This window comes from Colletotrichum abscissum (assembly GCF_030869225.1).
Source record: "Colletotrichum abscissum strain IMI 504890 chromosome Unknown Scaffold_3.1, whole genome shotgun sequence".
Classification (NCBI taxonomy): Eukaryota; Fungi; Ascomycota; class Sordariomycetes; order Glomerellales; family Glomerellaceae; genus Colletotrichum; species Colletotrichum abscissum.
The window spans coordinates 1173391-1197362 of NW_026850209.1; the positions used below are offsets into that span (position 1 = coordinate 1173391).

Genomic DNA, 23972 nt, shown 5'->3' on the forward strand with positions numbered 1-23972 from the left:
AGCACCTACTTTCTGTGTGTTCTCCGTCATCTCGAAGGTCTACTTTTCCTGCGCACAGGTATTCCATTGTTTATCCCATTGTTTATCAACCACCCTCCGTCACCGGGCATCTTACAACCATGTACATGATAGGTTTACTTTCACTTTTGTCACACTATTCTTCAGTCACATCCTAGAGGCACCTCGCTTCATTTGAAAAGAAACATCTCACTAATCAAGTTGGGGCAGCACGGCAGAGTAACATCGTCAAATCCGTGATATCATTCAAACGCTTATATCTAACCAAAACCTCCTCCAGCCCAAAGACAAGTTTTTCTTTTCACCACACACGTAGGGGGCCCAGTGCGGCTCACCACCAATCTCTCCCTGGGTCCTCTCCTTTTTTGGTACATATTTACAACCCTTTACAACTTGGAGAAGACAGTCGGCACGCTACCGCCCATCTCAACAAGTGTGCTCTTGTTCCTCACCCACGCCTCGAGACCCTTCCGTCCATTTTCCACACCAACACCGCTCGACTTCCACCCGCCGACCGCCATCTCCGCAGGCGACTCGCCCCACGTGTTGATCCAGGTAATACCAGCCTCGAGCTTCTGAATAACACTGTGGCACTGGTCGACGTCCCGACCAAACACGCCCGCCGCGAGACCGACGTCGGTCGTGTTGGCCCGCTGCACAGCCTCGTCGACGGTGTCATACGTGAGAATGCTCATCACGGGACCAAAGATCTCCTCCTTGACAATCGTCATGTCGTCAGTGCAATCCGTAAACACGGTCGGCTGGATCCAGAACCCAGACTTGTACGCCGACGGCAGACCCTTGGGCTGCGTCGCGCCGCCGCACAGGAGCGTCGCCTTATCCTCCATGACGCCCTTGCGGACGTACGCCTGCACCTTTTCGAGGTGCGTCTTGCTGTTGAGCGGGCCAAAGTTGGTGGCCGGGTCGAACAGGTCGCCCGCGCGGACGTACTGGATCTTCTCGAGCACGAGCTTCTCAAACTCGGCCTTGATGGCCTTGGGGACGAAGACGCGCGTGCCGTTGGTGCAGACCTGGCCCGAGCTGTAGAAGTTCGCGAGCATAGCGCCGTCGACGGCCTGCTCAATGTCGCAGTCCGGCAGGACGATGACGGGGCTCTTGCCGCCGAGCTCCATGGTCACGTACTTCATACCGCCCGCCGCGGCGCCGGCGACCTTCTTGCCCGTGCTCACCTGGCCCGTGAAGCTGACCTTTGCGATATCCGGGTGCGTCGTGAGCTGGGCGCCGACGTCGCCCGCGCCGTAGACGACGTTGAAGACGCCGTCCGGCACGCCGGCGTCGCGGTAGACGGAGGCGAGGTACTCTGCGTGCAAGGGGGTGAACTCGCTCGGCTTGTAAATCATGCAGTTACCGGCAGCCAGGCACGGGGCCGACTTCCACAGGGCGATCTGGATGGGGTAGTTCCAGGCGCCGATGCCGGCGCAGACGCCGAGGGGTTCCTTGGTGGTGTAGGACCACGCAGAGGGCCTGAGGCGGAAGGACTCGCCGTTGAGGCCGCCCGAGGCGACGAGGTTGGCGTAGTACTCGAGGACGTCGGCGCCGGTGACGACGTCGACGTACTGGGTCTCGGAGAAGGCCTTGCCCGTGTCGAGGGTCTCGATCTTGGCCAGCTCGTCGTTGCGCTCGCGGAGGAGGGCGACGGCGCGGAGGAGGATGCGGGAGCGCTCAATGGGCGGGGTGGCGGACCAGGAGGGGAAGGCCTTCTTCGCGGCGTCGACGGCGGCGTTGATGGACGCGGCGGAGGAGGTGTGGATGGTGCAGACGGGCTTCGCCGTCGCGGGATCGATGGATTGGAAGGTGCCTGGGGATTCCGTGTCCGGCTGGGGCTTCCCCGCATAGAAGGTGTGACGATCCGCCTCCTGCTTCTGCTCTTGTGGCGCCATGTTTGATAATGAGACTTGGGTTTTTACTTTTGGCTCTAATTGACTTGTTTGGTTGGCTGGCTCCTATATTCCTGGGGGAGGGGTATGGGTGAACAAAAAAGAGCTATGCTGGCAAAAACGAATGATACACTAGAAACGGGAAGGAATTTCTGCAAGGTAAGGGGATGGTGAATTGGGGTATAACGGGATGTGATACAAAATTCCAACAAGACGATGCCGGGGATGGGATGTCGATCGGGGTAGACGGACGGCGACACGGAGGACGGAGCGTACAGTTGCAGTTGCAGGCTTAGAGGATTTTTTTTTCTTTTCGACGGTCGTTGAGATCGGAGGGAGATCGGGATCGTACCACGGAGGAGAGGCCGGGGACCTTATCTCGAGTTCAGCTGACCAGAGTGGGTAATGGGCTGGCAAGCCGGGGTGTTGCAGATTTGCCGGGAGACACCCATGTTGCCCCACTTCGTCGGCGGTGTGATGTCATGAACCGTACGTCATTGGCCCTTCGCTCCACCCGGATGCAACAGTTTTGTCTCCACCCATTCAGTCTCCCAAGACGATGCAAGGCGGTACGTACCTGATGGGACCGCGGTGCGTGCGTTGGTGCGGTGCACATGCAGCGACCAAGAGGAAAAAAAAAAAAAAAAGAGTCGCCTCCACTAAAGAAGTTTCAGCCTTCAGGGTCCCTTCACATTTGGAGATTGGAAATTTTTTATCTTGCATCTCTGACCACCCTGTCTTTGTTTGCTGATGCGATATGCAGACGCTGCTAAGCTTTGATAGATCATATCCAACAATGTGGCTGCATTCTGTAGGGCCGTCAGATCCGTTCTTATCCCGGGCCCGGCCGCCAAAGTCGAACGACCACCTGCGCAGCCGCGGTACGGCAGGGAACTTCAGCGACGAATTGGCTGCATCTCATTGGCTACCCAGCCGGGTGGGCGAGCCACAATCGGGAAAAAGATACGGCAGGCATGGCGGAAAAGATAGACTACCTACATAGATACGGGCGATGCGAGACAGATAGATATCTCAGATATACAGAGATCGCCGAAAGAGTCTAGACTGGACCATAAGCCGCTTGGTCTATCTCGGTGTGTGTGCGTCTCACACCTTGCCTCCTCAGCCTTTAAAGGCTAGGTTCGATTCTCTGAATCGTCGGCGATAACGACGAGTTCGTCAGATCATCTTGGATGCAACGGGTAGGAGAGTTTGCATTTGACATCAGACAAAGCCCTTTTGATAGTGGAATACGGGGTACCAAAGGGTAATTCCTGGAGAGTACCTGGAAGCTGGCCGACAGAGAGTCAGGACCAAGGTCAAGGTTGCCTTGGCACACCCAACCTGGGCTAGACAAGTCGGCGGGAACCCCGGATGACGCCGACGGTTGTGACTTTGTTGGTGGTGTGTAGTCAAGTAATGGTCAACCACTCATCTTCTGCCACCTCAGCCGCGCGGACGAGGCGATAGGTCAGACAGGCAAAGGCGGCCGGGCGAGACTCGAGACGAGGTTGTAGTCCAACGGACTCCAACGCCGTGTCACCGAGACAGGGCTGTCTGTTATCGACGGATAGAATCCGAATTTTAGCGCTGGATAAAGGCGGCATGGCAGTTTGGGGAATGTCGGGTGCAATTCTTGCATATGCAGCATATTGGTTTGTCTCAATTGCCTGGGATACCAGATTGTAGGTGTGACTGGTCGTTCATGTGCGCAGTCAGGCCCCCTAGCCAAACACACCACCAGCGCGTGGGATTTCCGTGGCAAGCCGCAAACGGGCGGAATTAGTCTGTTGCGTTGTTGGTCGATGGCGCCCACTCTGGTACCGAGCAGAAAAGGACGGTTCAACATGCCTCGAGGTCACGACGTTGGATAAAGAGGAGTCGAATGAATGCAGGTGAAATTAGATGCTTGAACCTATGCTGGTGGGACATTCCGCAATAGACGGATCGAGGAGTATTGGCCGGGTGAAGCAGGCAGAGTCGAATCGTCATGATTGGCCCGTGCCATAGAAGAGCATTGCGGCACTTGACTGCCTCTGGCCATTATTCGTAATTCTTTTTCAACGACGTCGGGCAGTTTCCACCAGAGTGGACATTCGAGAAGGGCAAGAAGGACTTGGCGTGCGTGGGAAAGCGCGGTCTCCCCCTTCTCTTCCGGGGCGGCGACGAAGGAAAGAACCTTGAGCTTGCCCGAGGCTGGTGCTGCCAGCTTTTTGGCGGTACCTCGTAGCTTACCAGAAGCACGTCTTGAGCAACATCCCTGATTGGGGGCCTGCCGCCTGCGTCTTGCATGTTGCTGACCATGTTGGCTGCTGGGGATCAGGAGACGTTAGCTCGGGGTCGTTTAGTCTGTTTTGGGACTGTCGAGCCAGTGAGGAACCTTGGAATTTAGAAAATCCGGGCCTGCTTGCTGACGAAAGCAAGGATGAGGACGTTTTAGGCGGGGGGGGCAATTGAGTAAAAAATAGATAGAGGGCTGGTGAGAAAAGTACATGACACAATGTACAAAGAAAAAAGAGGATAAGACCGGCAGAAAAAAGGTCAATTGTCCAATGAGATGCCGGATCCCGCGCGGTCTCGCGCTCCCACGCCCGGATCTGTGGTGCCGCACCCACGGTGAACCCCACCTGCCAGTTGGTGAAAACGGCAGCAGCAGGTGGCAGGCAGAAACACCGAGAGAATGGAAGGATCACAGAAACTTGAGGAGAGACTCGTGCAGAAACCCGGCGAGTCATTCTCAATGCCCTCGAAACCCGCTTTTCTTCATGGGCCCCACCACCCACTTTCGCGGGGTCCGTCTCCACCGCCCTGCGCCTTGCCCGCCTGCCGTCGTTGCTGGCGCCGGCGCTGGCCTGGTGCGATTGAAAGTCGGTCGGTACCTTCCACGCGAGAACAATTTTTTTCCTCAAGCGGCGGCCGAGTGAGGGAAACGAGGCAAGCTTTCTTTCTCGAGTCTCCCCGTCTGTCTGGGCTGCTTCTGTGTCTCCGAGAAAGGGCCAAGGATGTGGATGGGTCCTACCCTCCTCGTGTCTCCACGGTATCCTACTCCGACATGCCGACTTGCCATTGATCATTGATAATGCGGCCGAATTTCCACTCATATTGATAGCTTCTGAACCTCCTTTGCCTTTTCTTCTTTCCTCTCCATCCTCATTCCTCTCCGTGTGCCATTCTTCTCCTCTTATCATCCCAAGATCTACCCCAACCTCATACCAAGATCGCCCGCGCGTTTCTTGGCTGTATTACCCCTCTGTACATACATTCCCCCGTGTGTACAAGTAGAAAAAGCTACCCCTCATCCTCTTGATTGGCCGGGTGCCCCGAGAATCTTGCTGTTTGAATACCCTCATCCTCCATATCCGCCAAAATGTCCACCACTCAGCTCCCCGTCTCCGACGTCGACCGCTACGACTATGTCATCGTTGGTGGTGGTACCGCCGGCTGCGTTATCGCCTCTCGCCTGGCCGAGTCCCTCCCCCAGAAGCGCATCCTCTTGATTGAGGCTGGCCCCAGCGACTTCATGGACGACCGCGTGCTCGACCTGCGCAAGTGGCTCAACCTTCTCGGCGGTGAGCTCGACTACGACTACGGCACCACTGAGCAGCCCATGGGTAAGCCTCTTCTGTTTCCAACAGCTCATCCTACCTCCTGGGACAGCTCACTGACATGATTGCTCCTCACAGGCAACTCTCACATCCGCCACTCTCGCGCCAAGGTGCTCGGTGGTTGCTCATCACACAACACCCTCATCTCCTTCAGACCCTTTGAGTACGACCTGAAGATCTGGCAGTCTATGGGTGCCAAGGGATGGACTTTCCACGACTTCATGCGTCTCATGGACAAGCTGCGCAACACCGTCCAGCCCGTCCACGCCCGCCACCAGAACGAGCTTTGCCTTGACTGGGTCAACTCCTGCTCCTCCGCCCTTAACATCCCCGTCCTCCACAACTTCAACAAGCACATTGCTCAGGACGGCGCCCTGCAGCAGGGTGTTGGTTTCTTCTCCATCTCCTACAACCCCGATGATGGCCGCCGGTCTAGCGCCTCGGTCGCCTACATTCACCCTTTCCTCCGCGGCGACGAGAAGCGTCCCAACCTCACAGTTCTTACCAACGCCTGGGTTTCCAAGCTCAACATTAAGGGCGACACCGTCACCGGTGTCAACCTGACCCTCCAGGATGGCTCCAAGCGCACCATAACCTCCAAGAAGGAGACCATCCTCGCCGCCGGCGCCGTCGATACCCCTCGTCTGATGATGCTGTCCGGTGTTGGTCCTAAGCAGCAGCTCAGCGACCTCGGCATTCCCGTCATCCACGACCTGCCTGGTGTCGGTGAGAACCTTCAGGACCACCCCGAGTCCATCATCATGTGGGAGCTTAAGAAGCCCGTTCCCCCAAACAAGACCACCATGGACTCCGATGCTGGTATCTTCCTCCGTCGCGAGGCCCCCAACGCCGGTGCCAAGAAGACCTTCTTCAACCCCGACGGCATCCCCGACGGCAACATTGCCGACGTCATGATGCACTGCTACCAGATCCCCTTCACCCTCAACACGGGACGCCTTGGCTACGATGAGCCCAAGGAGGGCTACGCCTTCTGCATGACCCCCAATATTCCCCGTCCCCGCTCCCGCGGTCGCCTCTACCTGACCTCGGCCGACCCCAACGTCAAGCCTGCTCTTGACTTCCGCTACTTCACCGACGAGGAGGGCTACGACGCCGCTACCCTCGTCTACGGCATGCGCGCTGCCCGCAAGGTCGCTGAGCAGGCTCCCTTCAAGGACTGGATCGCCCGTGAGGTCGCTCCCGGCCCCAAGGTCCAGACCGATGAGGAGCTCAGCTTGTACGCCCGCCGTGCTGCCCACACGGTCTACCACCCTGTCGGAACCACAAAGATGGGTGACGTCCGCAAGGACCCGCTCGCCGTTGTCGACGAGCGCCTCAACATCAAGGGCCTCAAGCGGGTCCGTATCTGCGACGCTGGCATCTTCCCCACCATCCCCACCATCAACCCCATGTTGACTGTCCTTGGTTGCGCCGAGAAGTGTGCCGAGATGATCATCGAGGAGGCCCAGGAGACTGCTCGTCTGTAAAAAAACCGGAAATCTTGTCAGAACTACAAAAGAAAGCGTTTTATGTGGAGGAAATGATCTAGAAAAGCATTTCTTTGTTTATTTTTGAGAGTTAGCTATCAGGCATTATACCAAATGATATCATGACTATGAACATTATCACCTCTATCTCTCGTTCCCCTCGATATTTGGTCGTTCGCTATGACATTGGAATCACGCATCGTGACTCCTTCGGTTGTTCGTACCGAAATGATCCGATACCACATCCACAAATCCACCATCGTGCATGAAGAGTTTTTTTGTTGAACTTGCGCGAAGACAAGGAGAACCAGGTGACCGAGCAACGCTTTGATCTAATTATCAGATTTCGATGCTGAACGTATGATCGGAATTTTCATGCATCGAAGTTGTCCACAAACTAAGGTAACTCAGCTATGCGAATACTCGGACGTTACCCGGTAATAGGGTGTCGTCGGAGTGGAATCCGCAGGATCCCCCACATAAAACCGACCGCCTCGAGAGCATCCGTCAACCGCAGATGCCGCGCCGTATATGGGTTTCCAGAATCCCACAATCGGAATCCATGATTAGTCCCAAGCCATCAGCCTGAGTGCGCGAATGGACAATGTAAAGTCGACCGACATCTTGTCGTCAAACATATCTGCTTCATACGGGCAAAGACCTCTGCAGAATGAATGAGGGGAGTTCCCGGGGGTGTGGTCTAGTGTCCCGTCCCAATCTGCAAGGGCGCGACGATCAGCACGCACAATCCCGTTGCCACCGAACCCTTTTTTTCCTGCGGTGAACTACCACCTACTTATAACGGACAGGTCGACCTCGATGATTGGTTCCCAGACGAAAAAAGTGCTCTTGGTCACCCTTCTCCTTTCGTATGGCTTGACTGAACTGGTTACCCTTTCCAGAACCCGGAATGAAGCGAGAAGCTTGTTTTTACGCGATGGGGAATTCAAATAGAGGGTTCATTCGGGTTTTGATATACGCTTGATTGGAGATCTCGCAGCGTTTTTGGACTTTTGCGCCGTCCATTTTGCCGTATCGTCACTAAGGGGCGTCACGGTTGGCGTCGTGGGCCTTTTCGATGGGAGTACTGGAAAAGGAATGATTCATGTTCCAATAACGTCGACCACCCTTGCCTACATGAGGCCTTCCGGTATTTCACTATCGAGTTTGACGCTTTTGGCATACAATTGAGTCGGGAAAGGAGGGTGAGAAGTAGGAAGGAGCTGCAGTGGTTGGCATGAATGTACGAGGTCTCGTCTATTGGGCTATTTCCTGAGCAGGTCGACGTTCTTGGATGTCAGATCTCTTGCTGAAGATGGGAAGAGGGGAATATCATTGCATAAGTGTTGCATGTCTTTGAGGGTAGTTGGAGAAGATGATGGTTCTAAGTAAACCCACTCGCCCTTTCAGCCAAGGCACAGCGGAGAATGACGTTCCAGGATGACATGGCCGTATGCCAACCACCACGACTCAATCCGTTGGATGACACAAACATGGATATGAGCCACGAAAATGTACTTCACAAGCACTCGTCACCAAAGATGAGGTGTCTGATTGTGGATGCTCGTAGTCAATATGAACAAATCTACAGAGTATATGCTTCGTCAACGGCAACATGCCATCATAATAAATACGTAGAATTTACAACCCCCTTGCTCTCCTTCGTCCTCTTCTTCTTCTGTTTACTACTCTCCTTCTCTGATTACGCACTCGAGCAATCAGGTGACCAGGAGCTAAAACATCACGCCCAAGATCTAACCCGCCTCCTAAGCTCACGCAGCGCAAATGCTAGCCTGGCGCCCAGCCCCCTTTGCAACAACGCTCGGCACATCAGCCGCGGCGTCGAGGGTATACTCGTAAAACGTCTTGGGATCGAAGACGGTGCCGGCGTTCTTGGCCGTGGTGCCCGTGGTGCCCTCGAAGACGTTGCCCGTGGCGCTGAGCTTGGCGCTGGCGTCGAGCTGGATCGGGTTCTTGACTTTCTCGAAGTAGCAGTTCTCCATGCGCATCTCGGTCTTGCCGCGGGCGTAGTGGCCGTACGAGGTCTGGCCGACGAGGTAGTTGTTGTAGAGGTGGGCGTGTTTGACGTTGTCGACCGAGGGGTTGCGTTGCTTGGTCTGGTCAAAGTAGTTGTGGTGGATTGTGATTTCGGTGTTGACGTTGTCGGTCCAGCCTGGAAGACGGGAGTTTGTTAGAGAAGAGGGGACAGGCGGAGGGATTATGGGTTTACTTACCAATGCCAAAGGCCTTGTTGTGGTTGCGGAGGATGGTCCAGGAGACGGTGAGGAAGGTGGTGTCCTTGCGGCTGTCGATGAGGCCGTCGCCGCCCTTTTCGAGGTGGACGTGGTCGATCCAGATGTTGGTGCAGTTGTCCATCTGGATGCCGTCAAAGTCCTGGGTCTTGCCCTCGTCGTCACCTTCGACATAGGTGTTGCCTAGAAACTCCATGTCAGTCATTCGATCTCGTGCCGGGCTGACCAAATCGATGGGCGTCAGGATACTTACCAATCTTGATGTTGCGGAAGATGATGTTCTTCTGGTTCTGGACGTTGAAGCCGCCCTGGTCAATCTCGGCAGTCGCACCGATGCCGACAATGGTCTTGTCGGACGAGACCTTGACTTCCTTGCCCTTGGGCATGATGGTGATCTTGCCAGAGACCTTGATGACGTACTTGCCCGACATACCGGCGTACTTTTCGAGATCGGCCTGAGTCTTGACGGTGACGACCTCGCCGCCCTTGCCGCCGGTGGTGCCGCCATTCAGGGAAGCGAAACCGTCGGGGGTGCCGCTGCAGTCATCGTCCGCAGCGGCCTGGGGAACGGGCGTGGAGGAGGCCTTGACGACGGTCTGAAGGGTGGTCGGCATAGGGGTAGAAGCGGGCGCGGCATCGGCAGCCACGGCAGGGGCGGAGACGGCGGCAGATAACTCCAGTGAGACGGAGCTGGCGGCGCTTCCGCCGGTGTACTTTGAGTCGATCCAAGATGTGGAGCCGAGGACATCGCCAATCTTCACGGCGGCGCTGATCTTCTTGGAGAAGCTGACGCGGGTGCCGCTGGCGCCCTTGCCGGTGTTGGCGTACTCCTGGTAGACGACGTTGTCGGTCGGGTTAGACCCCCACTTGGACCAGCCCGCGGCGTTGACGACGGCGCCGAGGTTGGAGTTTTGGACGACGACGCGGGCGAACGTGCGCCAGGGCCGGCCGAGGAAGGTCTGGCCGTCGCCGACGCCGGAGAGGGCCTTGACGGTGGCCTTGTTGATGACGTACCAGGACGGGTTGCTCGAAGAGTCGCGGCCCGAGGCAGTGATGTAGCCCTTCCCGCTGATGGCGATGGTGCAGGCCTCGAACCAAGTAATGGCCTTTTGACCGAAGATGAAGTCGGTGGCGCCCTCGACGTACGACTTGTGGAAGTAGTGCTTGCCCTGGTTGGAGAGGATGGTGTCCTGGTAGCCCTTGGCCTGGATGCCGTAGTACCCCTGCTGGTTACCGTAGGCGCTCAGGGCGATGGCCTGGATGCCCTTGCCGCGCGAGTTGACAATGTTGATGTTGTAGACCTTGAGGTTGTCGTTCTTGGCCCGGAACGTGCCGGAGGCGTCGTTGCTGCCGGCGACGTCGGCGCCGAGGCTGTTGGTGACGGTGACCTGGTTCTTGGAGTAGTCCTGGTCGTCGGCGGTGTAGCCGTAGATGGTGAGGGCGCCCTTGTTGGCCGGGATCAGGACCTGCTCGTTGTAGGTGCCTGGCTGGATGAAGATGACGGCGCCGCTGCTGGCGGCGTCGACAGCCTTTTGGATGGAGGTGTACTTGCCCCCGGACTTTGCGACGACCAGAGCGCCGGAAGGGGGGGATGTCCGGGCCGCGCCGAATGCGCCGGCCACCAGGGACGACAACAAAAGAAGGGAAGAGGCAAGCATTGTTGCGCCGAGGGAAGAGAAAATCGGTATAGGAGAAAAGAATGAAAAGAGTCCAGAGGACCGAAAATGAGTGCAAATGGGAAGCAAAGAACGGAAGGCTTCGAAACGAAGATCAAGAAGTGCAACAACAACTCAGAAGAAACAAGCAGCCTATACATTCACCTGGGTATACCTGACATTTTCTACTCTACGCTTTACGGAGCCATCCGAATTGTCAATAGAGAACACCTCCTGAATTGAGGTGATCCTTGGCAGAGACCGTACTGCAACTCGCCCTTTGTGAATTTGTACCAATACGACTTTTGACCATGTTTCTTGGCATGCAGCGTCCATGATGTTTCAATAAGCTCAATCCAGCTCTAGCCAAATCCACCCGCGCGACTCCGGGGGTCTGTACGAGATGGCGCCAAGAGTCTAGAAATCGATAATATGTATACTTGCAACAAAATAGCAGAGGTCACCGTTGACGTGCGGGATGTAAAAGTCCTTGGGATCCGCCGCACGGAAATTACACTTCTGTTTGTGGGCGCGTCAATGGCTGAGTTTCAGGGGGGAGCATGCCGCAAAGAGCTCAGAGCTGTGCCCGTGTTTGCTCATTTTTCCGACACCTGCTAGTCTGTCAGTAAGCAAGCCCCGACTCGCCCGTAGGCGCCGGTCCGCGGGGTGGTCTGGAGTCAGGCGTTTGACTCTGAGTGGGCAGATCATTGTCTGACAGGGCCCCAAGCATGGCAGGCAGGGGGTGCCATCCAAGCATATACTTAGTACAGTGGAGCCCTGTTTCCCGTTGAGAGGGCGATTCCAAGGTCTTGGTCTAGGGTTATGGCTGCGAGTGTTTCCAATTAGGAGAGCAGATCGCGGACAACTTTATCGGTTCCTGCACTTGATGGGCGGCTGGAATTGGTGAGCGTACGGATGTAGACATATCGTACTCCATACTTCGAGCATATAGTTCATTGAGAGCGATTGGCCAGAGAATCCATAGAAGGAGGTAGTTCCGTCGTAGTGAAAGCGAATGCGAGATCAATGGCCAGACGCCAGCCTCTGCCGCTAACGGGGTGCTGATTTCTTCCGATTTCATTGCAGCCAACATTGCCGAATTGGGTTCTCAAGTCGGCTGTCGATTGGCTCTTGACAACTCCCACGGGCTTTTCCAGGAAGTATCGTTCACAACTTTTTACTAATGCTAACACGAGTTGTCCTTCAGAGTGCCCTTACTTCTCACACTTTAAACAACAGCGAACTGAACAGACAATTCTTTTTGTCAATTCATCAAGTTAGTGCCTATTGTTTCTCTCCTGAATTTGAACAAAACTGGGAAAGGTGCAGTGACCAGAGTCAATATCCGAGGGCGTCGTTTACGTGAAACGAAATTGCTTGGCGCTCTTGTGGTTCAATAGGGGGCTTCAGGTCAGACATCTTACTGGTGCAACATCTCGCCAGTGGCCATTAACCCATTCGGTATGTAGCAACGATCATCGCATCAGCTTCTACCGACTCCGGAACTCAACAAATCTAAAAGACTACACGTGCGACAAGCGAAGAGAATGCTGGTTCAACATAAAGGTAGAAGAAGATGTATGAAGGTCATGCAAGTAGCGCACGCGGTACATCAGACACTTGGCAGCAATCTCAACAGCCGAGAGTTACGGCTTTACATTCGTTCTGCTGATAGATGATGCTCTAGTTGTAGACGATTTTGCAAGTATGATGTAGCGCCTGGCAGCCATTGGTGTTGCCCTCCCCGATCTCGGCAGAATGACGATATCTTCGTCTCTTAAATTAAATATCTCACAAACACAGCCCAAGCACTCGCAATAATTGCAACCAACAGCCCGAACGTCAAAGTAGTGAACCACTTCTTCGACGTCCGTCTCGTCAGCGGGTCCGCCTGCCGGTCCACAATCAAGGCCTCCTTCGCCTGTCTCTGTTTCCTAGTCAAGGTCATCCCCTTACCCAAGAATCGATAATCAACGATAATGTACGACAAGCCCAGCACAAATGCCCATGCCTTAATAGCAATCGCCACGGTCAGGACTTTGGAGTAGCCGTTCCCCTCCGTATCGTCTTGAAGCGCGCCAAAGACAACGTCCATCTAGATAGTGAACGTCAGTACCTGTTCCAAGTATTTTCAAGAGCAGAAGAGCAATGGAAGATTTCAGGAGATATAAAGGAGTTCCGCTTACAATCGTTGACCCAGAGTTGTTGAAAGCTCTCCACACCCCGAACGCCGTCCCAATCTTTGCCTGGTCCGCCACCAGCAGCGGGATACAAATTTGCAATGGCATCGAGTTGATCACGCCCGCCAAGCTAGAAAAGACAAGCGCCGCAAGTGGATGGACATCGGTGAACCCCAACATTGCGCAAGCAATAATCCACAACACCGGGGCTGTCGCCACGTAGTGAAACCGGTGTCCGTACTTATCTATAGCAAGACCGACAAACGGGCTCAGCACAATGGGCAGAATCTTCTGCGCAGTCGACAAGTACCCCGCCACCGCCTCCGTATACCCCTTCATGAAGATGATGTCGGCCGAGCTGGTGCTGAAGCCACCCGCGGCACCGCTCTGGAGCAGCTGCGTCGCGGGGAGCATCAGGTAGGCCCATGGCAAGGCGAACAAGACGTTCCAGGAGAAGCGGCGGCGATCCGAGAGGTTCTGCTGCTCGGCGATGGCGCGGGCTCGGCCCGAGGTTAGTCGAAAGCGAGGCGGGACGGCGAGGCGCTCGAAGGTCACGTAGGCGACGTTTACGATTAGGGAGAAGCCGCAGAAGAAGACGGGGATCCAGAATGTCCAACCGTACCAGCCTGTTCCGTCGCGGATGGGGATGGCGACCATGCCCGAGACGAGACTGACCGTGTTGGCGATGGCGGACTCGAGGCCGAAGGCGAAGGCGAGGCCTGATGCGCCGAACCAGTGGTAAAAGAACTTGAAATCCCGTCAGTCGAGATATTACCAAAGAGTGCTAACCATTCATCCCTAAATGAAGAGGACCAACTCACCTTTTGCGTAGCAGAGTCAAGCACCGCAATCCCGAACCCCATGAGCACATGCCCGCTCACAAGAACCCTCCAAAGCCCAACCTGCACCCCGGCCGCCGCAACCACGGACCCGACGAGGATCACGGCGGTACAGCACAGCGTAACGAGGTTCGGTCCCCACCAGTCGAGCACCAGCCCTCCAACAATGGGGAACACGGTGTTGACAAAGGCGTCGGCGCTGCTGATGACGCCAAACTGCGCGTTGTTTACGCCGAGCTCGTTGCGCAGCGTATTCTTGAGCGGGCCGAGAGCGGAACCCGTCCAGGTGTGTCCGATGGGGAGGGAGACGATGCAGAGGAGGGCGATCCATTTGTAGGACCAGGGGATTCGTTGGAGGGTCTCGTCTTCGGTATCGATGGGGGGCAGGTCGGCGGGCGAGATACCGAGGGCCTGGATGTCGATGTCTGGTTGTGTCTTTTCTTCATCCCGTACGGGGGCTGGCGCTTCTGGGGTGTCTGGCATCTTGATAACGGACAGTGTAGGCCACCAAGCAAACTCGCTGAATCTGTAGAAAAGTTTTATGGCTTGTGGAAACACTCACAAATAAGTCTCAAGAAAAGATATTATATATCCAATTCTCCGTCACACTTACAACAACGTCTCGGGCAGAAGGCCGAGCATCCTGCAAACGGGGCCTCCATTGATTGCTAGCCCTGCATCTTATCTGATCCATCTGACAAGCTCTACAGAGGCATTGATCTGATAAAATGTCGCAAACCCCATTTTAGCGCTCAGCGTGCCTATCACGACCCTCTTGGTCTTGGTATGGTGGTCTTGGCGCTCACCGCCGCACCCCATATCAACACTTGGCATCGGTCCTTTCCAGCGTTGAGGAATCTTGGCAACAAATGTCAACCGCGCCCAAAGAATCCATGGGAGAGGCGGAGACTCCGTCTGGCGGCTCTAGAGAAATCTGTCGGGAAACTGGACTTTTTTCAATAGTCCATGACCCGTTTCTTGGGTTCTCCATTGAAAGTGTTTTCGGTTCATACCTCGGAGTAACACTCGTTAAAACTCAGGAATTCTTCATGCTGATAGTAAATAGTGCAAACGACAAGAATTCAGCCGAAATTTGGAGTTAGAATCGGGCCCCCAGGGTTGAGTTTATTGCTTTGAAATACTCAGACATCACCCGCATTTTGACGTAGATCTATCAAGATATGCATGGCACGAACTTAGTTCAAAGGCTCACCAGTTCAATGTCGTTCCTGTTTTCTTTCGGTATCCCAAAATTTCATACCCCTTCACTCTGTATCAGAAAGAAATTCCGGGATTCGAATTTCTCCTGACAGAATTCCATAGACAACCGTTTTCTTGGGCAAAAGTATGGGTGATAACTTCCCAATCTTTAGGTGCACCAATCAGCTAATCTTTTGACAATATCAAATGTCTTGGCTCTTCTAAGCTCTTTTGAAAAACACTTAAGCATGTAGCGCTTTCTCCTACTGTATATCAACAGTCTTAGGTTGAGACAAAGATATCCAGCATGATAAAGAACGACTGTCTCGATGGCTGAACGTCCCGTAGTCGATATGAATGATGTCTGTCTATCATGACCATGCACATACAGATATTCATAGCAATACTACTCGATGTTATGTACTAACAGTCTAAACGATGAAACGTTGACTCATGCCTTCCCGTTTAGGCCATGTATGCTTCGAAGCATGGTGACATTAGGTAACAGCCATCCAAGCCCTTCGTAGCGCAGCTTTGAAGCTGGCCTCCGCCCGTATTTTGATGCCGCACAAGACAAACTGTATTTGAATGATCTCTATCAACGATCAAAGTAGAAATCGAAGCCTTTGAGCTCTGTCCACTTCTAGGCCTTTTTGTCAGACACTATGCCTTCCTTCTTTCACGTCAATGATCTTTTGTCTAGTCCAGCAACGCCCATGCTTTGTTGATAAAAGCCTCTTGAAGGTATGCAAGTCTTGTTTAGTGATCGCAGCTAAGGAAAAGCACAGTTTACGGCTCAATTCAACTTGACAAAATCTAGGGATGTAAGGATGACGGGCTCGTAGGACCTTGCGCCGTGATCTAAGAAACATCCTGGGTTTGTTTCTTTGTACTTATAAATATTTTAATTAGAACCATTCTGCATAAACGCTTCATTGTTTCGGCAAGTGTATATTCATAAAGGAACAAACTTCGAGTACATGAGCAGGAAAACAGTGAAGGTCTTGAAAATGAGAACCTCAGATTCAGCGTCGAATTTGGCAACCGCGGTTGAATACCCGGAGAGAATGGAAGCCGCGGGAGGCATTGGTGCCTGGGACACGGGCCCCTACTTAGCAGGCACGTGATAGGTCGTTTGCCTGGATACCTATGAGAGGTGAACTTGTCCGCGCTGCATAGGCCTAATCTAGATACCTCTGCGGGTAGCCTCAACTTCGCTTACCTTCTACCTTTTCCCAAGCCGAGACTAGGGTTTGTTTTTATAAGAATCCACCTTCAATTTTCTCTCACACTCGCCATTGCGCATCTCCCTCGCCATTGCGCATTTCACTCGCGGTAAGTATTTTCATCTACATTAAATCATTGAGCACTTGAAATTCATTCACTGAGCTGACAGGATGCAGACAGTGCTACTCTTCAACTTGGACTACTCTTGATACCTACCTCACGCGAACATGGCATCTCAGTCCGGCCTGATTTTGCCGACTGTGCTAAGCAGCGTTGTCTCTCATCCCCTAAGCCAGCAACAGCTGGACGACAGCCAGTCTGAGCACTCGTCAGCTCTGACAGATCCGGAGGGTTACGCTCATCTCTGGGAATCCTCCGACAAGATACTTGAGTTCTACGGCGCCTTACAATCCGACCCAACCGTCGACATCTTGATCACTTTTCGACAAATGCTCTCACATCACGGTGCAACCGCGCTGATGGGTGACATCATGACGATTGGCAGAGATAAATCCCAGCTGAAGTCATTCTCGCGTTACCTTATCAACACCATTCTCAAACCCAGTAAGTCATTCTTAGTTCCACTTCTAGCAAAGCAACCTCATTCATCAACTCGGCAATTTGAAACGAAATCGCTTCAGTTGGTTAACTGCCACAACCAACTTGACCAACGATTGCCTTCAATCAAGTCAACTTGAAGCGCCGAGTTGAATTGATTGCGATGAGTGCAGAGCTGCTACTATCAGCTCTCAAAGTCTTCATTACATGTCCATACTAATAAATTTTACCTTCAATAGTGAAGCTTGCTGGTGTCGTAAGATCTAGCGCGTCCTCAACTGCGTCACCTAGTCCCGGTGCTGCGGCATCGATCGCGCAACTCGCGGCTACTGTGCAGCCGTCAGACAGACGCCTGCAGTCAACTCTCAAATCAATCTGCCTCAAGCGCGATGGTTACCGCTGCACCTTCAGCCATGTAGTCGATCGCGCGAGTTCAGAAAGTCGCCTCGTTGTGCTGCCTGTTGGCGTCATTGCCACTCCCACTCAACTCTCCCATGTCTTGCCGTTGGCTCTTAGAAAGTTTGACAACGCCAGTCCAGCTGCTAGAGATGCGGTGGCCGGGGTCTGGTATGCATTGTACCGCTACTTCCCCGAGTTGGAGGGCAAGATTGGCCCCGATAACCTGAACCAATACGAAAACCTAATCACCTTCGAGTCAACTGTCCACGAGCTCTACGACAGCCACCGGTTGGCATTTGATCCTATTCAGAACCGGGTAAGTCATCTTTGCGAATACCACACGCTGTATATGTTTCGTTCTTTCTCTGATGGATGTGGCTAGCCCAACGAGTACCGGATCGTTGTGCTGTCAAGATCGCCTCTCCTCAACAAACCCCCGCAAGGCCATCGCGAAATCATGACCCTGATCTCCTCAGACAACAGTATTCCGCTCCCTGAGCCTGAGTTCTTCAAGGTTCATCACAGAATCGCGAAAATTCTTGATGTAAGTGGGATTGGGGCAAGGATTGAGGCAGAGATTGAGGATTCTCAGAGTGACCCTGAGAATCTGAGCCCAGATGGTTCAACCGACCTGGAGTCGATTCTATTCCGGAAGATGCTGATCAATGTTTAGAATGTAGATACCCAGCGCGTGGATATCTGAGTCTAAAGGAAGGATGGGTCAGCGTGAACGGGCGGCTTCTGTCGTTAAGAAGCTATGTATGGGCTCAGGATGGGGAACACAAGCTGGACACTGGAAGTAGATGTAGATGCTCAGTCTGACTGTCCTACGGGACAGCAGAGGGTCAAGAAGACTTTGTACGATAACAAGACCAAGACGACGTAATGCATAGTATGAAGGAGATTCAATCAACACACAAAACGCATGATAAGATGGACAGTCTTTGTTGAGTCAGGCATAGCTTGAAGCCTCGAAAAATGGTCGCAGGCTTTCTACCCAAAACCCCCTGACCCCGACTTCTATGGAAGTCAACCTATGGCCTGGCGATACAGCAGGAAACGTCGTCTTTTTCGTACAAATTTCGGATGAGTTGGGCGCGGGGCTCCGGAAACAAGACGCGCATAGAGTGTCAAGACGTGCGGCTTCGCGGGGCATTGTCGGAAGGCATCAATATCCAACATCCAGACATCCGTAAACCCGCTTCGGAAGGAGGAATGCAGCCTGAAAACTTTCTTCCCGGCAAAAATTCCCGTGCAGTCTGCAAATGGGTCTATTCCACCTGCTGTACGACCAACAACGATGGCCAGGCACGCTAGCACATGCCATATGAAGAGGCCGTTGCCCCTCTGGTCTTGCATTATTGGAGGAGGATGCCTGTCGTCCTGGAGGATAGCTTTTTTTGCAGATGGCCTTCGGTGACGGATGCGGCATAGACTCGCGTGACTGCCTTCGAATTGCCTCCGGGAGTGGGACTCGGTGGCCGACGACCCCTCCAACCGCATTTACATACCCGCTGGAACTCGGCGTATCTGTAGTGAAAGCTGCGATGCTACCCGTTACATGGCTAATACTTTGGCGCATATGCAACTTATTACATGGCCGGGACCGTTCTCAACTGCACGAAGAAATCCTCTATGCATGGTCTAAAGCCCACATAGTCGAGATTTGGGGGCCGTTGGTAGTTGGATCGAACCCTCACCCTCTTGATATCGATGCTGTCGGACGTGCGGGTCCCCCGACGTTTCTCACAACGTTGCATGGTCGAGGTTCCGTAGCGAGCACGGTCTAGTCAGTCTCTCGCAGCCGATGATGAGGCAGTTCATCAGATCCCTGAAAAGTGCCCATCCGTAGGCGATCAAGAGGGGCAAATGGCGAGACATGCCGTTCTGTTGCCGCTCCAATCCGCACTCAAAGCCTTCGCCTGGTCCCAGTAAAGAGTTGGGTGGATTCACCGTACGCAGTAAAATGCAGCATGTGTGTAAAGACACTCAAGGAGTGTTCTGAAGTATGTTTCTGCCCCTGTCTGCGGCTTCCTAAGCCTTTGCTTGCATGAGGTCAACGGCTATCGTCTCGAGCGCTGGAAGGGAATGCATCGAGTTGCAGCTTGGCAGCTTGCTTGTCTACAACAGGAAGAAAAGTAGCCTATCGGCAACAGGCCGTGACGATTTTGCCAAAACGTCAAAATCCAATCCACCATGCCAAGTGATGCATACTGACGGGATCTTTGCGTTGGGGAATGCGAGGGGTCAATGACCGAGGAGGCCAATAGATCTCATCAGTCAAGCACGTGGGATATACGAGAGCAGGCATTTGTCGATCCACTCCAACATTTTAGGTGGAGAGTTCAGAGGCGGCTCGCGGCGGGCCATGAGCCGCGGAACGGGACCCTGGACGGAAGAGAAAGGTGGTCAAGGCGGCATTGCGTCTGGCTGCTTTCTACTCCATCGCAGTGCATTTCCGGTGGAGAGAGAGAGAGGGACTGTTGCTGACAGATATTTGAAATTAGTTGAGATGTGATTCCTGGAGTCTTCGTTGGTGGTCATTGTGGTTCAGAACTGTCTAGTCAATTTCAAGAGAAAATTGGTGGAATCTTACTCAGCATTCAGACTGAGGTAGATCAGCGACTTACAGGCTTGGGCCTTGTAGTTACTGGCGCATATTGATTGGACCAAAGTGAGGCCCGCGTCATGAGCCTCTATAATCTATTCTCTCTTAGTTTGCCCGGCTTTTGCAGTGTGGCGGACGGCCCGAAGAAGAGGCGGCACACCAACGGAAAGAAAGGTGTGGTACGAAGTCGTCAAAGGATGCTGAAACTGGCTGCAGGCGATGAAATTTTGCGATGTGGCGCGCGTGAGACATCCAGAATAACTCGGCGCGTGATGTTGTGGCACAGACCGAGAGATTTGGACTGCCTCTGAAGGTAGGACCTACAGGAGGCCCCACCATTTCAAGGCTCACATACGAGTCCCAGTGTCTTTCCGAACATTGTGGCTCCAGCCGGTATCATAATTTGGGAACGTGCCATTGGCGTAAACAAGAATACATCGAACGGCATGGAGAAGTCTACAGACCTAACGGCAATGGATGAGGATATGTTGAAGTCGTAGCCACTCGTCGTACGTGAACTAGAACCAATCTCGATCTGCGCTCGTTGGTATGGCTTAGCACGGCGTGTTGCGTGGTCAGTGGTTATCGACATGGAGGCCTAGCCGAGACCGAGCCAGTAGAAGAGGAGCAAAAGTGCAGAGCGGTGACACGAAGTCTATCTTGTCGCGATAGTGAGACGGCCAGCTGTCAAATGAAGCAAGTGAGCATGTGCTCATCATCTAAGTTAGGTTCGTCCGCTTACGGATGAGGGGGGAATTGGGGGAACCCCGACTGGCATGTTATCTGTGCCGAGCAACGATGCTTCCCTGCGGCGTGGATGATAGCAGCGGACAAGACCAATCATTGAGCAGAGTGCTTTTTAAAGCACAAACTCAGTCATGTCGCAATGCTGGGTTGCCGTCTGCGCTGCATGCAAGCGAATGTGCAAAGTCGCAGTTGCAATGGCGAAAGCACCGAGGAGCCCGGACGCGTGCTGAGCGGGCGGAACTCAATCATTTGGTTGATGGACGAGATGAGACAGGCGGGCAGTTGCAAGTTGCAAACAACCTTCCTCTTCTCCGAAGCGGTCGGTCCCAGTCAAGACTCTGACTTTTAGTAAATGTCTTTTGTCAAACACGGCCGGGTTCCAAAGGCTCAAGAGAATAGCGGGCTCCGACAGCGTTCCGAGTACGGGCGGGACGTGGCGCCGCCGGCTCTGGTGCTGCTTTTTGCCGGGTACAATTAGGCAGGGTTGATTGGGCCGAAGAAGGCAGACAACGCAGACTATCATGATCCGAGAGTAGTCACGGTGTAGTCGAGGCAATCCCTGGTTGCGCTAGAGCAAAATCAGATGCAAAGAGGCAGAGATTTCTTTTTGGGTTTCCACCGGCTGTCCACTTTCAAGGTTTTGGTCGACATGGAAGAGTAGAGTCAGTGGTTGAGACCTTGATGAAAAAATCTGAATGAGTTGGCGCTAATGCGATATCGCGGCGTTACTTTATTGAAGTTTTGGTACGATGTACGATATAGTCGTATGGGTACTTAGAATCAGAAAGCGAAAGGGTGTTGGAGATGGAGACAACTGAAGTGATCCACGGCCGCTTCGGTTCAAAAGTGCATGGAGTTGGAGAGAAGACCGTAGAAGGCAGGAATGGCCGAGAAAAGCAGGAATTGCCTAAGATGAGTGGGAGAGGCTTCCCACCCCGTATCGCAGGCGGCAGGTGCAGCAACGGGGATTCGGAAGCAAGGGCAGGAAGTCCACCTGGGCAGGCAGGACCGCAGTGCGGCAGGGCCAGGGGTAGGTCTCCGTAGTACCGTACCGCACCTCCCCTGACAACCTGAACATCAACTTGTTGCTCTTGCGAATCGATAGGGAGGGGAAGGAGAGAATGGGCAAGGTGGGCCCAAGATGCGGCATGCCTGCCCTCTAGCTGCACCTCATACAGAAACGGCAGCGAAACAGCATTTGGTGCTGCAGGAGCATCATTGGGTGGAGGGAAGGAGGGAGACAAGACTTGGCAGACATCTGAAGTCACCTCCAGAGGCTCCAGGCGCAGACGACCGTCTCAACCACCTCAAGGCTCAAGCCCCCAACCTCGAGTCGCGGCTCGCCATGATTGATGCTATTGTCGCAATTGCAACAGCAACCTCAAGGGTAATCATACACCGCCATACTCCGTGCCAAATCGAACCTCTCACTATCTTTGCCAATACATGCGCAATCCACATCATTCTGGCCGTTGTCGGACTTGGCCATGCAGAGTCACGTTGGGTGCGGCATCGATCAATCGTCGTTGCTTAACCGTCGTCATGCCTGCGAGTCTGCGACCTGGAGGAGGGGACGGGACCCTGAAGGAAGCAACGATGGTAGCTTATCCAATTGCTCCGAGTCTCCTCCCTCCTGCAGCCGATGACTGTGCCAATGTGCTAACGATGGCCTTGCAAGCGGAGACCTGGGGAGCAAGGAGTCACGATGCCCACAACTACGTATAATTGAGGCCCGTCATTATCATCATGGTGGTGCTAGCTTGCCTTATGTAAGGAGTCTAACGTGCCATGGGTGCTTGGCAGAGGTACTGTGTATTGATACTCTCTCTGCAGATTGTTCCCTCGTGTGGCGGCTAGCGGCGTCATAGAGACGAGGGGCTGCAGCACCAATTGATTCTGCTGCTGCGAGCCAAGACGTGACATGGCAAGCGTCCAAGGCATCGCGTCTCGGAGCGAGCCCAAGTGAGTATTCTCTCTGCCGGTATGCGGCCAGCCGTAGCTCGGTGTCGGCGCAAAGATTGGGAGAGGGAAAAGAGAATGGGCAACAAGACAGTCGACAATTGAAGAACAAAACACAGTAGGTGCTGTCGAGTGCTGATGTTGCGGAAAAGGACCCGCCCATTCCGCGCCTCCCCTCCGTGATACCTTAAGGTACGTTACCGATACCGGTACCTAAGGTAGGTATATACCGGAAGCAGGGCCGCGGCCATTATCTGTGAGGCATGTTCCTTCCCAACCCAGAATCCTGGGCAACACATTCATCAACGCATCCAACCATACCGACGTAGAAAGGGACCATACTTCGTGTGTATACATACGCGGTACACCACGCCTTCCCAGCCATGCATGTGCAATCCATCCACTCGGATGTGCGAATGAGGGCGAGTGCAGTCAAGATTGGGTCTGGACTGGCGAGAAAAGCCTGCAATTGACCCGATACGCTGCACAGCACTTCCCTCCTGCCTTCAGCGAATGTGCAGTACCATGGAATCTCTGTATTCATGTACGGATACTTACTTTCATTGGCTACATACCTACCTACCTTCCTTGCGCGGGATGTATCCGTACCTGTTCCCGTCCCTGTTCCTGTTCCTGATTCTGTTCCCAAGCCAAGGAAGGTATCGTTACCAGCCTAGATACCAGACCTACCTGCCCTCGTGGGCCGCAACCTCTAGACCACTGATGTCCAGTCGACTTCCCACACGCCCAAACGCCGATGCCGTATCGCACCTATCGCAAGCCACCCCGGACCGTGAACAAGGACTTGGCCTGAAAGATCCATGCAACCAGACCCTTCACTGCCTCTCGCGCCCCCCATCTTCCCAGTGCTCCCCCATCTCTTCCTCCACCATCGTTCTGACACTCCCCTCCCCTCTCAAGCCTCTCCATCTCATCATATCCCTGTCACCCTTTTTTATCAAGGCAAGCGCCCCGGTTCTGGCCAGTGTCTTCCCAATCTCCATGTATTTAGACTTTGGTCCGTCTTTGCCCAGACAACTCATCATAGCCCAAGTACTTCCGCAATTCTTCAACCGCCTTCTTCCGTCGTCTATCCTTTTCTTGTCTTCATCTTTTCAGGAACCGACCAGAAAATCTTCTGCCCTGCACATACACCCGATCGCTTGCTGAACATATCTGTCGACGCTGGTCCATCCTCTTGCACTTGGACAAATTGACCGACCGAGTAATTGTCATTGCGTCATCCCAACCCGCCCAACTGGGCTCTTATCTCTGCCACCACACCCAACGTCCCAGTCCCAAGCTGGAAATCGACTAAATACGAGAATCCGCGCCGTCGC

General features: G+C 53.8%; 7 protein-coding genes across 7 annotated transcripts; 3 read left to right on the top strand and 4 right to left on the bottom strand.

Annotated features, from left to right (window-relative positions):
• Window positions 1-404: 404 nt before the first annotated feature.
• On the bottom strand, window positions 405-1919 carry CABS01_01715 (aldehyde dehydrogenase; the record flags this gene model as incomplete). The annotated part of the gene is made up of 1 exon (XM_060535095.1): window positions 405-1919. One exon carries the CDS (start codon window positions 1917-1919, stop codon window positions 405-407), a length of 1515 nt encoding a protein of 504 aa, XP_060398284.1.
• A 2040-nt stretch (window positions 1920-3959) lies between these two features.
• Window positions 3960-4208, bottom strand: CABS01_01716 (uncharacterized protein; the record flags this gene model as incomplete). Its single annotated transcript, XM_060535096.1, has 1 exon — window positions 3960-4208. One exon carries the CDS (start codon window positions 4206-4208, stop codon window positions 3960-3962), a length of 249 nt encoding a protein of 82 aa, XP_060398285.1.
• Window positions 4209-5283: 1075 nt separating this feature from the next.
• Window positions 5284-7008, top strand: CABS01_01717 (GMC oxidoreductase; the record flags this gene model as incomplete). Its single annotated transcript, XM_060535097.1, has 2 exons — window positions 5284-5527; window positions 5600-7008. 2 exons carry the CDS (start codon window positions 5284-5286, stop codon window positions 7006-7008), a joined length of 1653 nt encoding a protein of 550 aa, XP_060398286.1.
• Window positions 7009-8780: 1772 nt separating this feature from the next.
• Window positions 8781-10918, bottom strand: CABS01_01718 (pectinesterase; the record flags this gene model as incomplete). Its single annotated transcript, XM_060535098.1, has 3 exons — window positions 8781-9181; window positions 9243-9443; window positions 9514-10918. The coding sequence occupies 3 exons, from the start codon at window positions 10916-10918 to the stop codon at window positions 8781-8783; spliced, it is 2007 nt and encodes a 668-aa protein (XP_060398287.1).
• A 1680-nt stretch (window positions 10919-12598) lies between these two features.
• CABS01_01719 (uncharacterized protein) lies at window positions 12599-14417 on the bottom strand (the record flags this gene model as incomplete). The annotated part of the gene is made up of 4 exons (XM_060535099.1): window positions 12599-12634; window positions 12711-13010; window positions 13102-13842; window positions 13917-14417. 4 exons carry the CDS (start codon window positions 14415-14417, stop codon window positions 12599-12601), a joined length of 1578 nt encoding a protein of 525 aa, XP_060398288.1.
• Window positions 14418-16588: 2171 nt separating this feature from the next.
• CABS01_01720 (uncharacterized protein) lies at window positions 16589-17991 on the top strand (the record flags this gene model as incomplete). Its single annotated transcript, XM_060535100.1, has 3 exons — window positions 16589-16925; window positions 17159-17634; window positions 17701-17991. The coding sequence occupies 3 exons, from the start codon at window positions 16589-16591 to the stop codon at window positions 17989-17991; spliced, it is 1104 nt and encodes a 367-aa protein (XP_060398289.1).
• Window positions 17992-21814: 3823 nt separating this feature from the next.
• On the top strand, window positions 21815-22207 carry CABS01_01721 (uncharacterized protein; the record flags this gene model as incomplete). Its single annotated transcript, XM_060535101.1, has 1 exon — window positions 21815-22207. The coding sequence occupies one exon, from the start codon at window positions 21815-21817 to the stop codon at window positions 22205-22207; it is 393 nt and encodes a 130-aa protein (XP_060398290.1).
• Between the last annotated feature and the right edge of the window lie 1765 nt (window positions 22208-23972).